The sequence below is a fragment of the Medicago sativa genome, chromosome 4 (assembly GCF_051527215.1).
Source record: "Medicago sativa cultivar Bolivia chromosome 4, Bolivia_mono, whole genome shotgun sequence".
In the NCBI taxonomy this organism is placed as follows: domain Eukaryota; kingdom Viridiplantae; phylum Streptophyta; class Magnoliopsida; order Fabales; family Fabaceae; genus Medicago; species Medicago sativa.
Genome location: NC_140752.1, coordinates 72,190,590 through 72,207,572, shown reverse-complemented (window position 1 = coordinate 72,207,572; position 16,983 = coordinate 72,190,590). Strand labels below are relative to the sequence as shown.

The following is a 16,983-nucleotide window of genomic DNA, read 5'->3' as shown; positions in this document are numbered from 1 at the left end:
AAAGTGTTCATAATGTTTGCTTCAGGGTCTTCTAGGCATCTTGTAACATTTATGGGACAAATAATATCCATCAATTCCTTCGGGTCATCGAGGCATCATAATAATTTCAAAACTCAGGCTCAGATATCATATGGGTCATCGAGGCATTCAAATACTTGCAAAATTTATGGGACAAATAATAACCATCAATTCCTTCCGCATCATCGAGGCATTATAATAATTTCAAAACTCGGGCTCATATATCATCTATGAGTGACAATTCATAGTCTAGAATTGCACTCAAGATCATATATAATCAATGAGGCATCTAAACATTTACAAAATGCAGTTTTCTTTAAAATCACCGAGGCATCCCAACATTTACAAAATTTAACGGGACAAATAATATCCACCAATTCCTTTCGGGTCATTGAGGCATCATAATAATTTCAAAACTCAGGCTCATATATCATATACGAGTGACGATTCATAGTGTCTAGAATTGCACTCAAGATCGTAAAATCACCGAGGCATCCCAACATTTACAAAATTTAATGGGACAAATTATATCCGTCCATTCTTTTCGGGTCATCGAGGCATCATAATATTTTCAAAACTCAGGCTCATATAACATATTTGAGTGACAATTCATAGTCTAGAATTGCACTCAAGATCATAAAATCACCTAGGCATCCCAACATTTACAAAATTTAATGGGACAAATAATATCCACCAATTCCTTTCGGGTCATCGAGGCATCATAATAATTTCAAAACTCAGGCTCATGTATCATATCTGAGTGACAATTCATAGTCTAGAATTACACTCAAGATCATAAAATTACCGAGGCATCCCAACATTAACAAAATTTAATGGGACAAATAATATGCGTCAATTCTTTTCGGGTCATCGAGGCATCATAATAATTTCAAAACTCAGGCTCATATATCATATTTGAGTGACAATTCTAGTCTAGAATTGCACTCAAGATCGTAAAATCACCGAGGCATCCCAACATTTACAAAATGTAGATTTCTTTAAAATCACATCCAACATTTACAAAATTCAATGGGACAAATAATATTCGTCAATTTTTTTCGGGTCATCGAGGCATCATAATAATTTTAAAACTTGGGCTCATATATCATATTTGAGTGACAATTCTTGTCTAGAATTGCACTCAAGATCGTAAAATCACCGAGGCATCTCAACATTTACAAAATGTGGATTTCTTTAAAATCACCTAGGCATAACATTTATAAAATTTTAGGAGGAAAAAGTAATATGCATCGTTTCCATCCACAGTAAAGAATTCAATTCATGTCATAAAAGATATCATCCAACTCTACATTATGAATTTATGGGACATCTTGTAACATTTATGGGACAAATAATATCCATCAATTCCTTTCGGGTCATCGAGGCATCATAATAATTTCAAAACTCAGGCTCAAATATCATATGGGTCATCGAGGCATCCAAACACTTGCAATATTTATGGGACAGATAATATCCATCAATTCCTTTCGGGTCATCGAGGCATTATAATAATTTCAAAACTCAGGCTTATATATCATCTATGAGTGACAATTCATAGTCTAGAATTGCACTCAAGATCATATATAATCAATGAGGCATCTCAACATTTACAAAATGTAGTTTTTTTTAAAATCACCGAGGCATCCCAACATTTACAAAATTTAACGAGTCAAATAATATCCACCAATTCATTTCGGGTCATTGAGGCATCATAATAATTTCAAAACTCAGGCTCATATATTTGAGTGACAATTCTAGTCTAGAATTGCACTCAAGATCGTAAAATCACCGAGGCATCCCAACATTTACAAAATTTAATGGGACAAATTATATCCGTCCATTCTTTTCGGGTCATCGAGGCATCATAATAATTTCAAAACTCAGGCTCATATATTTGAGTGACAATTCATAGTCCATAATTGCACTCAAGATTGTAAAATCACGGAGGCATCCCAACATTTACAAAGTTTAATGGGACAAATTATATCCGTCAATTCTTTTCTGGTCATTGAGGCATCATAATAATTTCAAAACGCGGGCTCATATATCATATTTGAGTGACAATTCTAGTCTAGAATTGCACTCAAGATCGTAAAATCACTGAGGCATCTCAACGTTTACAAAATGTAGATTTCTTTAAAATCACCCAGGCATCCCAACATTTATAAAATTTAAAGAGGAAAAAGTAACATGCATCGTTTCCATCCATTACTTAGGATTATATCATCCTTTTCAAATTACCAAAATTGATTTCAACTCAGAGAGGCAATCACAGTAAAGAATTCAATTCATGTCATAAAAGATATCATTCAACTCTACATTATGAATTTTTTAAAGTCCTCAAGGCACCCTATCCGTTTCAACATTTAGGCTAATAAAGTGTGGAAAAAAAATGTTCTTGCAGCGTTTCACACATTTATAGGGTTTGTTAAATTTTGATTTACAAAATTGTATAGGACTGTTGTTGTTAAAGCAGAAAATTGAATGTTGTTGAATAAGCAAGAATGAGAGAATGGCTAGCCTAACAACAAAATTGGCAACATGCACCAACTGTGTAAGGTTTATGAAAACTCAAGAATCAAAACCTGAAAATCAAGATAAAGTCAAAAGTGTACCATTGAAGATGAAAGGGACAGAACAGAGTGTGTTTCGAAAAAAGAATTCGGCAACGATACGAACGAAACCACCAACACATCATAACCTTCGAATGTGATTTTTTTTCCTTCATGTTTCGATTTCTTTGAATTGTTTTTCAACAGAGTTAAAGCGTGTTTGCTTGCTATTTATAGGATTTTCTCATGGGCTTTTGATTTTAATGCCATTGGCATGTTGAGCCCTAATTCTAAATACTACTATTATTACTTCTTACTTTATACACCTGTTTCTTTTTGTTTTAGCGTAACTATATTTTATTTTTATTTTTTTGTGTTCGACTTAACTGTGTTTTTACTTTCATTTACTATACTAGTTTATATAAATGATTTTTCAATGGTACATACCAACCAAGTTGATCCAAAAGAATTATTAAAAAAAAAAAATTGGTCTAAAAAAAAGGCACAAACTAAGTTTTAGAAAACTAATTTTTATAAAAAAAAAAAAAAAAGTGTAAAAGTTGATTCTAAGTTTTTTTTTTATTAATAAAAAGTAACTTTGATAAAATAATTGATATAATTTATTTATTCTAACTAGTAATAGTTATCAAATTATTCAATATTCAAAATAAGTTGAAAGTGTTTCATTTGACTTATTCCAAAAAAAGTTGAAAGTGTTTCAATTGATAGCGACTATGCATTGCAATGTCTAGGAAAAAATATTCAAAATAGCGACTATGCATATTCAAAATAAGACCCTTTTGAGAAAAAAAAAATTGTCCCTTATTATAAGACCCCTTTGGTATTTTCAAGTACATTAATTATTTCTTTACCAACATACCCTTATTTATTTTGCATCTTTTTCTTCAATCAAAAATAAATATTATGTTGAAAACATAAATTAACTCTCTCTCTTAAGGATAAAATTGTAAAAACAATAGTAATTATATACAAATTTAATACTACAACCAACTTTCTTAATCTCCGTAATTTTTGCAAAAGGCTCCTATATTTAGGGACGGAGGTAGTAGTTTGTCATGTTTTTTATGTTAATGAATAATGTTTAACTATAGTAGTTGTTGATCATGTGATTACCTTGTCGATGAGCATCTGACTGTGGTCTTTGCTGTCCCCCCGTAGCAGTTGTTCCATTTTCTGATGGGACAACCAGTGCTCTGCAGGTAGGGCAAGTATGCTGCCGCTCTAGCCATGATCGGAGGCAATGAACATGAAAAAGATGACCGCATAGAAGCTTCTTTGCAGTAGTCATCTCTTCACGACAGATGATACAGGTTACGTCATTTCTGCATAGCCATATCTAAAAATATTGATTCAAATGCATAAAACAAAAGTAATAAGTATAGATGCAATGCTAATCTTAGAACTCACGAATTAAGCTCTTCAGGGGTTGCATCTGGAAACCGATCATTCATGTTAGAAGTGATCTTACGCTAACGTAGGTAATCTGAAATACGAACTTTGAAGTTCCTAAATGTCTCGTATAGCTCCCTTATTAAGTGCAAAGGAACACCATAGTTTCTGATAAATCAAATTAAAGTCAGAAGGTAAAGACAAAAGCCGTAAGGCTGGAATACTTAATCAGATTGATAGAGAAAAAAGCATAAAAAACAGGTTAACCAAACAATTCCCTTACATCTCAAAAAGAGAAGTATTACTGAAAGATGCATAAAAAGTATGAAATTATAAAGTTATCATGTTGAAAATATTTTTTTTTTTTGAAATAATGTTGAAAATATTTGAGAGCAAAGCAGACGTATCAAAGCCAGGTATCATGTCCAATAAATAAAAAAGACAGTTAGATTATCACAATAATCTGCTAATTATATTAGAAGCTCCTACAGAACTGATTCTCTTTTCCTATCTTCAAGGGTATCATTCCTATTAGCCATGAATAAATAACACAGAACCTTACATGTTCTTGCATTTAGTCTAAAATTCAGGGAATATTAAAATCTCAAATTATTCTAACCACCCATAAAAGCATGCCACTGGCTTTTTAAATGCAACCATGAACTTACCTGCAACATGTAAGTGTAACTTTTATAAATTTGAACCAAAAATCAATATTTAGAATCCAATATGTTATTTTTTAATTCGGACCTTAAATAATCTGATTAGTCCTGCTGTACTAAGGGAACTTCATTTCTGTCCTATGTGTATATGTTGTCAATATTCATACAACGTAAGCATATTGGGCTACTAGCAAAAAATTCAGGACCAAGTCTTTCAATGAGTCAAAACATGTAAATTTGGACATTAGCACTATTTGGCTTATAAACCTCCAAAGTGCTCTTTACCCTGAGCAATGTGGCACTTGATCTCTTTAAAACCTTTTGAAATGCTTTCAAAATAAACAACATATACTATGGATTCTATAGTGCACATACTGCTATGAACTTTAAATCATGCGAGGGAATAATACTCAGACACAGGTGATTACTTACATGAAAATTGCCAGAAAGAAGCACATATACATAGACAAGTGAAGCAAGTCCCTAACAAGTTCCAAGTAAAACGTGAAGACTGGTTTCTTTTCCCGTTGCCCCTCCATAAGCATGTCACTGACATAGAAAATATATTTTACAAAAATTGCTACTGTTGTTGCTGCTAGTATCATGTACCTGAGATAGAAACATATATTTATATCAAAACAACAGCGAAGAGTAAACTATATTAAAACCAAACCTCCTATAACATTATAAAGAGAATTGTTCTAAAATGAAACTTCAGCCCAGATGTGTGTTTGGTGTGATTCTACCATGGAAACAAACATGAAATACAAAGCTTTATATTATGAATACAAATTCATATCAATATCCCTCCCATGTAAGACATCATCAAACTTTAAATTATGATTGCAGTGTTCATGATGTTCCTTTTAGGGTCAAATGAGGCATCCTATATTCCATCTCAATGTGGCAATTTACAATTTAGAATTGCATTCAGGGTCATAAAAGCACACAATGGATCCATCCCTTATATTACGAATAAAAATTCATAAAAATATCACATTTAAGGCATCATACAACTTTTACATTGTGAGTGAAGTATTCTTAATGTTTCCTTTAGGGTCATCGAGGCATCCACACACTTGCAACATTTATGGAACATATAATATCCATTGATTCATTTAGGATCATCAAGTCATCTTGCATTTCATCTCGTAGTGGCAATTGATAGTCTAGAATTGCATTCAGGGTTATAAAAGCATGACGAATCCATCCCTTATATTATGAATAAAGATTCATATTAGGGTCATCGATTTTTACACTATGAGTAAAGTGTTCAAAATATTTCCTTTAGGGTCATTGAGGCGTCCAAACGCTTGCAACATTTATGAAACAAATCATATCCATTATTTCTTTTCGGGTCATAGAGGCATTATGAATGAATAAAAATTCATGACAATTTCACATTTAAGGCATCATCCAACCTTTACATTATGGGTAAAGTGTTCATAATGTTTGCTTCAGGGTCTTCTAGGCATCTTGTAACATTTATGGGACAAATAATATCCATCAATTCCTTTCGGGTCATCGAGGCATCATAGTAATTTCAAAACTCAGGCTCAAATATCATATGGGTCATCGAGGCATTCAAACACTTGCAATATTTATGGGAGAAATAATATCCATCAATTCCTTTCGGGTCATCGAGGCATAATAATAATTTCAAAACTCAGGCTCATATATCATCTATGAGTGACAATTCATAGTCTAGAATTGCACTCAAGATCATATATAATCAATGAGGCATCTCAACATTTACAAAATGTAGTTTTCTTTAAAATCACCGAGGCATCCCAACATTTACAAAATTTAACGGGACAAATAATATCCACCAATTCCTTTCGGGTCATTGAGGCATCATAATAATTTCAAAACTCAGGCTCATATATTTGAGTGACAATTCTAGTCTAGAATTGCACTCAAGATCGTAAAATCACCGAGGCATCCCAACAACAACAACAACAACAACAACAACGCCTTATCCCACTAAGTGGGGTCGGCTACATGGATCAAATGCCGCCATAATGTTCTATCAAAGACCATATTTGGATCCAACTCATTGACCTCTAAATCTTTTCTAATGGTTTCTCTAATAGTTTTCTTAGGTCTTCCTCTACCTCTTTTAACCTGACTCTCCTCCATTTGATCTACTCTTCTTACCACGGCGTCTACGGGCCTTCTCTCTACATGTCCAAACCATCTAAGCCTATTTTCTACCAACTTTTCTACTATAGGTGCTACCCCCACTCTCTCTCTAATGACGTCATTCCTAATCCTATCATGTCTAGTCTTACCACTCATCCAACGCAACATCCTCATCTCCGCTACGCTTACTTTACTCTCGTGTTGGCTCTTAATCGCCCAACACTCCGTACCATACAACATTGCCGGTCTGACTGCTGTCCGATAGAACTTTCCTTTCAGCTTAAGTGGTACTTTCTTATCGCACAAAACACCTGAGGCTCTTCTCCATTTCAACCACCCAGCTTGAATACGATGATGTACATCAGCTTCTATTTCTCCGTCATTTTGTACTATGGACCCAAGATATCTAAACCGTGTAACTTGGGGTATGAATCAAATGGGACAAAATTTACAAAATTTAATGGGACAAATTATATCCGTCCATTCTTTTCGGGTCATCGAGACATCATAATAATTTCAAAACTCAGGCTCATATATTTCAGTGACAATTCATAGTCCGTAATTGCACTCAAGATCGTAAAATCACGGAGGCATCCCAACATTTACAAAGTTTAATGGGACAAATTATATCCGTCAATTCTTTTCTGGTCATTGAGGCATCATAATAATTTCAAAAAGCGGGCTCATATATCATATTTGAGTGACAATTCTAGTCTAGAATTGCACTCAAGATCGTAAAATCACCGAGGCATCTCAACATTTACAAAATGTAGATTTCTTTAAAATCACCTAGGCATCCCAACATTTATAGGGTTTGTTAAATTTTGATTTACGAAATTGTATAGGGCTGTTGTTGTTAAAGCAGAAGATTGAATGTTGTTGAATAAGCAAGAATGAGAGAATGGCTAGCCTAACAACAAAATTCGCAACATGCACCAATTGTGTAAGGTTTATGAAAACTCAATAATTAAAACCTGAAAATCAAGATAAAGTCAGAAGCGTACCATTGAAGATGAAAGGGACAGAACAGAGAGTGTGTTTCGAAAAAAGAATTCGGCAACGATGCGAACGAAACCACCAACACATCATAACCTTCGAACGGTTTGATTTTCATGTTTCTTTTTTTGGTTACAATTTTTTTTTTCTTCATGTTTCGATTTCTTTGAATTGTTTTTCAACAGAGTTAAAGCGTGTGTTTGCTTGCTAGTTATAGGATTTTCTCATGGGCTTTTGATTTTAATGCCATGGCATGTTGAGCCCTAATTCTAAATACTACTATTATTACTTCTTACTTTTATACACCTGTTTCTTTTTGTTTTAGCGTAACTATATTTTATTTTTATTTTTTTGTGTTCGACTTAACTGTGTTTTTACTTTCATTTACTATACATGTTTATATAAATGATTTCTCAATGGTACATACCAAGTTGATCCAAAAGAATTATTCAAAAAAAAAAATTGGTCTAAAAAAAAGGCACAAACTAAGTTTTAGAAAACTAATTTTTATAAAAAAAAAAAAAAAGAGTGTAAAAGTTGATTCTAAGTTTTTTTTATTAATAAAAAGTAACTTTGATAAAATAATTGATATAATTTATTTATTCTAACTAGTAATAGTTCATCAAATTATTCAATATTCAAAATAAGTTGAAAGTGTTTCATTTGACTTGTTCCAAAAAAAGTTGAAAGTGTTTCAATTGATAGGGACTATGCATTGCAATGTCTAGGAGACGGAGTTTTAACCTCGAATTTCTTACTTATTCACTTTTAAAGGGTAAGTAAGTATATAGCCACTGGGCTATTATTTGAGAGAGAAATCATTTTTAAAATAAAAATAGCAATTTTAATTATGTCAGTAGATGAGAGAAAAATATTAAAGTAATTTTTACAAACAAAAATTAGCTTATTCTTGATATAAAGAGAAAAATATTAAAGTAATTTTGACAAACAAAAATTATCTTATTCTTGATATAAAGATCTTTAAAACTAATCTCTATATTATTTTATTATACCAATAATAAACAAAGATTTGCATATGCTTAATATAAAATACAGCTTTTGTTTTAATCTTAAAAAAAAAAAAAAAAAAAAAAAAAAAAAAAAAAACTATTATCCAACTTTGCAACGTGAGAAAAATACTGACATGATATCTATTTTTTTGACAAGATATTAATCATATAATTATTTTACTGGAATAATCAAATAAATAGAGAGCTGAAAAAAAATGTTCTAAAGCGTGCTTATATCGTAAATCAAAATAAAAGCTTTTTAAACAAACTCTAAAACTGAGTATTCGTGATTTCAGAAATTGATAATGTACTGGACAATTCATATGCCAAAATTGTGTTGTGTTGACACGATTTTCAATTTATTGCAAAATTGACAATATAATGGATAAAGTAGTGTTTGTATTGACTTTAAAATTATGACAAAAATTTAAAATAAAAAAAAATAAAAAATAAAAACTTAAGTATGCATCATCTAAAATGTCCTGTAAATGCCTTGCGCTGGCCGAAGAATTATTAAAAAAAATTGCTGCATACATTTAGGCAGAATTAAGTTACATGGTTCCGTCAAAAAAAGTTACATGGTTTCACATGTTACGGATAATCATAATCTATTATACTCTATCATTTCATGTAAATATACATTAGGCAGTTGCTGCATGGTATAGCAATAAGTAAGTAAAAACATTATGCTTTGCTGTCTTGACTCTCATCGTGACTTGATGCAGATGAAGAGGCAGCAATGTGTTTGCCTCTGCTATCTGATACTGACGTGTTCTCAACTACACGTTTGTCAACATTTGTTTTCTGTAGGAAAAAATATAACCAGGAATTAATTTTATCTTCATTCAAAATAAACCATTCTCAGAAGACATTGATCATATGCAAATTGGTTTACAAGATGATCGATGGTAGCAGTAACATAACATAAGTTGATATTGGTTTCACATATAAAAAAAATTAATCATCAAGATATTAGTACATGTCACTTGTTGAAAAACAGTGGGGCCGTTTACTTCTATTGTTTTATGCTTTCATTTTTACTAATATAAATAAACATTAGAAAAGGCATTAAGTTTTTGTAAATGCATTTAAAAATAGATTGAAGACATTGAAAGTGAAATTTGAAGACATCGTTTTCAGTATTTCTAGAAATGCATTCTCTCTAGTTAGCTACTATCTTCTCTATATCACAACTAAAAAGATAAAACCATAACCAAATGTCATTCCAGCTACCTATATACAAAATAAAAATTGAAAGTGAAAATAGAAAATGTTGTTAGAAAGTAAACAGCCACAAAGAATGCAATTGTACCTCGTTCTGGAGTTTTGTTTGAGCTCCCAGCTGGGATCCCTCTCCATAAGTAATGTGAGCTGCATGTGTTTGAGATGGTGGAACATAGAAGCTTTGCACTGGAGAAGAGGATGCATTCATTGGTCCACCAGGGATCACAAACTGCTTTGGTGCTTGCTCACTGGAAACTTGTTCTCCATCAAGCTCAGCATTATTAGATGATTGAACCACTGATCTTTGAACCGGGGGATAAAGAGTGTAGCCAGGGGAGCTGTAAGTTTGAGAAATTAGACAACAGTCTTAGATTAAAGATGTTTTATTAGTTGTTATTATCAAAGTTACATTAATGACCATTTACAACTGTTTCCGGGGGGATTAAACTTTGTTTCTTGAAGTTACAAGGTCAAACTCTTATCACTGACACCTCGTGAACAAAGATCATCTTAGATTCAAGGAATAGTTCTTGTATCATCTTTACTATACAAATCTTATGGTTCAGTTCATCAATTCTTCCCATGACAAAGCGTCAAAAAGTAGAGTTAGGTTGTTTTCATGATTTAACATTTAAAGAGAAAGGAAACAATCTTAATTTAGGAACAACAATCGAATAAACCAAACATTTCACTGCATAGAAACATATCCTATCCTACAATTTAAATCCAGATTCTAAAAGTAATAAGCCTCATTCTAGATAGAATCGCTCTATCTATTTTCCTCCTCAAGCAGTAATCAGAAGGACACTTTTCTTATTTGTTTTCAAGCAAAAACAGAAGACGTGTCGCCGTTATTAATTTAAGAGTTTTGCTTAGCATCTCATTTTACATTCAGTACAATCCACTTTGAACCCACCTTTTCCATTTTTCATATGATGAGAGAGACGCATGAAATTGAGTTTTTCAGTAACCATAGAAAAGAGGCATATTGGCATGATAGATTGCTTACCATGCAAAAGTTGGAGAAGGGTAAACATAAGACTTCTCATATATTGAAGCTGCTGCTGCTGCAGCTTGAAGTCTTGCTTGATGCCGACTCAAATTATCACAAGCCACCCCATCGCCAACCTCAGTTTGAGCTGAGCTTCCAGTGCCTTCCCCTGTTCTCTTTCGAGGTTAGTATTAAAATAAGAAAATACTTAAATATAATAAGTATAATCAAGCCTTGTTCTCGCTGGCCCTGGGTGATATTCCAGATTAAAGTAATCAAATTTCCCCATTCAAAAATAATTTAAACATGTAAGTTGTGTGAATGAACCCCAAAAAAAGTACGAATATTTTAGAATTTGGTTAGACTTAACTCAACTCCACAAAACCAGCTCGTAAGGTTAGAGATGTCCACGGCTTATGAATACTTTTTCAAGTCATATCACATTCAATATGAGACTCTCAACACACCCCATCACAACCAAGACTGGACATCTTGAGTGTGAGCCAAGTGACTACGGGTAGCCTAATGATTCTAGGATAGGCTCTAATATCATCTAAAAATTTGAATTTAGCCTAATTAAATCCTACAAAATTGACTTGTAAGGGAAGGGATGTTGCTCACTTATAAACATTTTTTCAGGTCATAACACAATCAATGTGAGACTCTCAAGAGTCTCAACACAGAAGTTAAACAACGAGTATTTTTACGTACTTCACATGAAATTATGAATAAAAAAAATTAACGGGAACTTTTTGCAAGTGGTAAAACAAAGAGCTCACATTTTTTTTGTAGGGTTGAAATTAAGAAAATTTATAAAATAGCAGGCCACTGTTTGGAAAGGTGCACCGCATATACAAAGTGCAATAGTTTGTCAGGATCATACTTCCAACTATATTTCTTCATTTTTTGTTCTAAAGCACCGTATCCTAGAAATAATATACTACCTCCGTCCCTAATTATAAGACCCTTTTGAGAAAAAAAAATTGTCCCTTATTATAAGACTCATTTGGTATTTCCAAGTACATTAATTATTTCTTTACCAACATACCCTTATTTATTTTGCATCTTTTTCTTCAATCAAAAATAAATATTATGTTGAAAACATAAATTAACTCTCTCTCTTAAGGATAAAATTGTAAAAACAATAGTAATTATATACAAATTTAATACTACAACCAACTTTCTTAATCTCCGTAATTTTTGCAAAAGGCTCCTATATTTAGGGACGGAGGTAGTAGTTTGTCATGTTTTTTATGTTAATGAATAATGTTTAACTATAGTAGTTGTTGATCATGTTATTACCTTGTCGATGAGCATCTGACTGTGGTCTTTGCTGTCCCCCCGTAGCAGTTGTTCCATTTTCTGATGGGACAACCAGTGCTCTGCAGGTAGGGCAAGTATGCTGCCGCTCTAGCCATGATCGGAGGCAATGAACATGAAAAAGATGACCGCATAGAAGCTTCTTTGCAGTAGTCATCTCTTCACGACAGATGATGCAGGTTACGTCATTTCTGCATAGCCATATCTAAAAATATTGATTCAAATGCATAAAACAAAAGTAATAAGTATAGATGCAATGCTAATCTTAGAACTCACGAATTAAGCTCTTCAGGGGTTGCATCTGGAAACCGATCATTCATGTTAGAAGTGATCTTACGATAACGTAGGTAATCTGAAATACGAACTTTGAAGTTCCTAAATGTCTCGTATAGCTCCCTTATTAAGTGCAAAGGAACACCATAGTTTCTGATAAATCAAATTAAAGTCAGAAGGTAAAGACAAAAGCCGTAAGGCTGGAATACTTAATCAGATTGATAGAGAAAAACGCATAAAAAACAGGTGAACCAAACAATTCCCTTACATCTCAAAAAGAGAAGTATTACTGAAAGATGCATAAAAAGTATCAAATTATAAAGTTATCATGTTGAAAATATTTGAGAGCAAAGCAGACGTATCAAAGCCAGGTATCATGTCCAATAAATAAAAAAGACAGTTAGATTATCACAATAATCTGCTAATTATATTAGAAGCTCCTACAGAACTGATTCTCTTTTCCTATCTTCAAGGGTATCATTCCTATTAGCCATGAATAAATAACACTAAACCTTACATGTTCTTGCATTTAGTCTAAAATTCAGGGAATATTAAAATCTCAAATTATTCTAACCACCCATAAAAGCATGCCACTGGCTTTTTAAATGCAACCATGAACTTACCTGCAACATGTAAGTGTAACTTTTATAAATTTGAACCAAAAATCAATATTTAGAATCCAATATGTTATTTTTTAATTCGGACCTTAAATAATCTGATTAGTCCTGCTGTACTAAGGGAACTTCATTTCTGTCCTATGTGTATATGTTGTCAATATTCATACAACGTAAGCATACTGGGCTACTAGCAAAAAATTCAGGACCAAGTCTTTCAATGAGTCATTGAAAACATGTAAATTTGGACATTAGCACTATTTGGCTTATAAACCTCCAAAGTGCTCTTTACCCTGAGCAATGTGGCACTTGATCTCTTTAAAACCATTTGAAATGCTTTCAAAATAAACAACATATACTATGGATTCTATAGTGCACATACTGCTATGAAGTTTAAATCATGCGAGGGAATAATACTCAGACACAGGTGATTACTTACATGAAAATTGCCAGAAAGAAGCACATGTACATAGACAAGTGAAGCAAGTCCCTAACAAGTTCCAAGTAAAACGTGAAGACTGGTTTCTTTTCCCATTGCCCCTCCATAAGCATGTCACTGACATAGAAAATATATTTTACAAAAATTGCTACTGTTGTTGTTGCTAGTATCATGTACCTGAGATAGAAACATATATTTATATCAAAACAACAGCGAAGAGTAAACTATATTAAAACCAAACCTCCTATAACATTATAAAGAGAATTGTTCTAAATTGACAAAAATGTTTTAACTTCTGGATACCACAGAAAGCATCAAATCAGACAGTTATACATGTGAAACTGTGTATAAGCTCAACTTTCTGCGTATAACTTTCAACTATAATGAAGTTTTTAATATATTAACATGTACTATTTGTAGCAGAACTGAATTAAGAGTAAAGCATTACCATCCTTCCAGAAATCATGTTAGAGAATTTTCCATAGTAAAATTAACAATGTCACTGACTATTTGAGAAGGGGAAAAAAAGGAATAAGTATGTCTTACTCAAAAGAAAAGAAGATCGAAACCGAAGCCTGCTTGCTTGCTAGTAAATGCTTCACTGAACTGTACAAAAAAGCGCCATCAAGAAGAAGAAGGAACCCCAAAAAAGATATGATTCGAACTTGAGACAACACAGACACGGAAGGTGTAGTCTCTATGTACTCTACTCTCTTCTGAGCCAACCAATGCAAAGCCTTGATTAACAAGAGTGCCGTAACCATGGCCAGGAATGTAATAGAGAAATCCTGTCTAAAGATAGTAATTGCAAAGAGGATTTCCATAACCTCCCTCCATGCTTGCTCATTAAGCCTCTCAACCTCGGCTTCTCGAAGAGAACCAAGAAACACCTTTTTAGTTAACTGCCACATAACACACATGATGACTAGAGCCATGTTGAGAAGAAGCACCAAACTGATCTTGGAAGTTGCTAAATAGACCATTGCCGGATAAAACTGGCCTCTGCTGTTAAATGCATGATATGTAATAGCCAAAGTGGCAATTAAACTAAGACCCGCATATGTCTGCAACCGCATCATTTTGCTCTACAAAAACCACAGAAACCATTTGAATCAACTTGTGAAAACCCAATTGCAAGACAACTCAAACCCATAACATACATCTATGATAAGAGAAAGTTTAGATAGACTTGGCATATGTTTGGTTTTGATTTTGGAGGGTCAGAACTCAAGCGATTCTAAAGGTTGTAGAATTGATTTTATCACGTAGAATTGATTCTACATGAAGCTAGAATTTGTAGCTTTTGGCTTCTACAATTGATGTTAGTCTAAACGTTATTGTCAAATCCACTATTACACAGATACATCCAAACATAAATCACTTTATATTCAACTCACTTTTATCCATAATCAATTTTACACAATCAATTCACTCAAAATCAATTTTGAATACCGCAGAACCAAGCATACACTTATTTGAGCTTACATGCTGGATAAACACTTGTGAGATTGTTTGGAAGAGCTTATGACATGTCATAAGCTGTTTTAAGCTTATTTTCATAAGCTCTTCAAGGTAGCTTATGAAAACAATTTCAGCATAATTTATTTTTTTTAAAGAAATAGTCTCTGATTATATGATAAAAAGTGCTTATGTTATAACTGGTTAATTAAGTTGCTTATCCAAAGAAGACCTAGGTCTTACACGTTCATTTGAAAATTGGATGTAATAACATGAACCCGAAAACCCCAAAAAAATTAATTGGCATAAATTATTCTTAAACGCCAACAATAATGGAGAAAATAAGGATTACAAATCGAGCACAAAAATTCAGCAATATGCGTTCAATGGTTGGGAATTGAGTAGAAGGAAGAAAATATTCTATGATTGTTGAATAAAATGAGAAATTGAAAAGAAAGATGAAAACTTTGAATGAAGAAATAGGTAAATGAGTACCAAATTTTCGGTGGTGGGTGGCAACTTGGGCAGCTCCGGTTCGGTTGGGATTCTAGCTTCCGTCGATTTCCATGTTTTTCGACCTTAATACAAAGTCAGTCCATTTATTACATACAAAATAATATAATATGTGTGATGTGTGAATATCCAACCATTTTTTGCCACGTTGGATTTTGTGCAAAGTAAGCACCGCTTATATTGTTTGAGAGAGCGGGGGGGCGGGGGGATGGGTGAGAAGAAAAATTTATCTTAGCTCACTTGTTTGGTTAAACCATGAAGGATTAGGGTGTTTGATTCGGTGTCTTGTCTTCGCCCTCGCATGTCAGGAGGTTTTTTTGTGGTGATTTTGATAAGATGTTGTTTGGTTAAACCATGAAGGATTAGGGTGTTTGATTCGGCGTCTTGTCTTCGCCCTCGCACGTCAGGAGGTCTTTTTGTGGTGATTTTGATAAGATGTCGTGATTATACTCAGACCTAAAAGTTATATTGCACAACTAAATGTAGATGATAAAGATAGACTAAAATAAGTGCTTAATCGGGCCCTCATGATGCTCGTGATTAATAAATATACGATCACATTAACTCGATTCTCCTAAAAACAGTGTTAAATTAGTCTTATTAATAACTTTACATCATTGCACTGTAAAAATAATTTGTTTGTCAATTCATAACTATCACTTTTTTTTCTCAAAAAAATATCTCATTTCCTTTTTTTTTAATAGTGGTGTCTGTGTATAAGAGACGAGAGGGAGTTTATACTTTTATTGACTATTGTTGTCGACAATGCTTTAGAGGTTATGCATGTGATGCAAAGTCTTCAACTTGTAATGAATACTTTGCAAAATGCATGCATGTCATTGTCCCCGTAAATCGAGAAAAGAGAACAAATTACTAAAAAGTCGCATGATATAGTGTGAGGTGTCGTTATTATTTGTAACTCACTAGTCTCTATTGTTAATGTTGTTATTTTAACGAGGATTGTCAGTCCTATTATTGGCCATTGCTCGTGTCCTCTCGTTGATTCGGCGATGCTAACCTGTGGTAGCTGAATTTTGAACTCAGAGGGTGCTCAAGGAGGCGTTTTTTTAAGACATACATGTTAATTTTTAGGGTTTCTTAAAAGTGGCATTAAGGCAAAATTATATGCAGTTTACTAGTATTTAAATATGGTTCATGTTAACCGGTGCCCCGGACACTAGTTAAGGAAGCCAAAAAAGGAAATTATTATCATAAAAGGAAATATTTTTATTTTTTTAGTATTAGTTACACAGTTTTCAATGCAATAACTACTATATAATTTTCTTTTTTACCATCCTTAACTAGGGGTGACAAAATACCCATGCCCGCAGGTACCCGTGGGTAAAATCCGTCGCGGGCAC

General features: G+C 33.1%; 1 protein-coding gene and 1 pseudogene across 2 annotated transcripts; both read right to left on the bottom strand.

Moving 5' to 3' along the window:
* Positions 1–1,436: 1,436 nt before the first annotated feature.
* Positions 1,437–8,019, bottom strand: LOC146931552 (ERAD-associated E3 ubiquitin-protein ligase HRD1A-like; annotated as a pseudogene). The gene is made up of 5 exons (XR_015006756.1): positions 7,789–8,019; positions 5,075–5,251; positions 3,999–4,148; positions 3,705–3,913; positions 1,437–2,603 (listed from the first exon to the last, which is right to left on the bottom strand). The product of XR_015006756.1 is annotated as an ERAD-associated E3 ubiquitin-protein ligase HRD1A-like (transcript).
* Positions 8,020–9,300: 1,281 nt separating this feature from the next.
* LOC146931551 (ERAD-associated E3 ubiquitin-protein ligase HRD1B-like) lies at positions 9,301–15,677 on the bottom strand. Its single transcript, XM_085703043.1, has 8 exons — positions 15,605–15,677; positions 14,198–14,736; positions 13,652–13,828; positions 12,602–12,751; positions 12,308–12,516; positions 11,024–11,174; positions 10,103–10,352; positions 9,301–9,594 (listed from the first exon to the last, which is right to left on the bottom strand). Exons 2-8 carry the CDS (start codon positions 14,728–14,730, stop codon positions 9,475–9,477), a joined length of 1,590 nt encoding a protein of 529 aa, XP_085559169.1. The 5' UTR covers positions 14,731–14,736; positions 15,605–15,677; the 3' UTR covers positions 9,301–9,474.
* Positions 15,678–16,983: the final 1,306 nt, after the last annotated feature.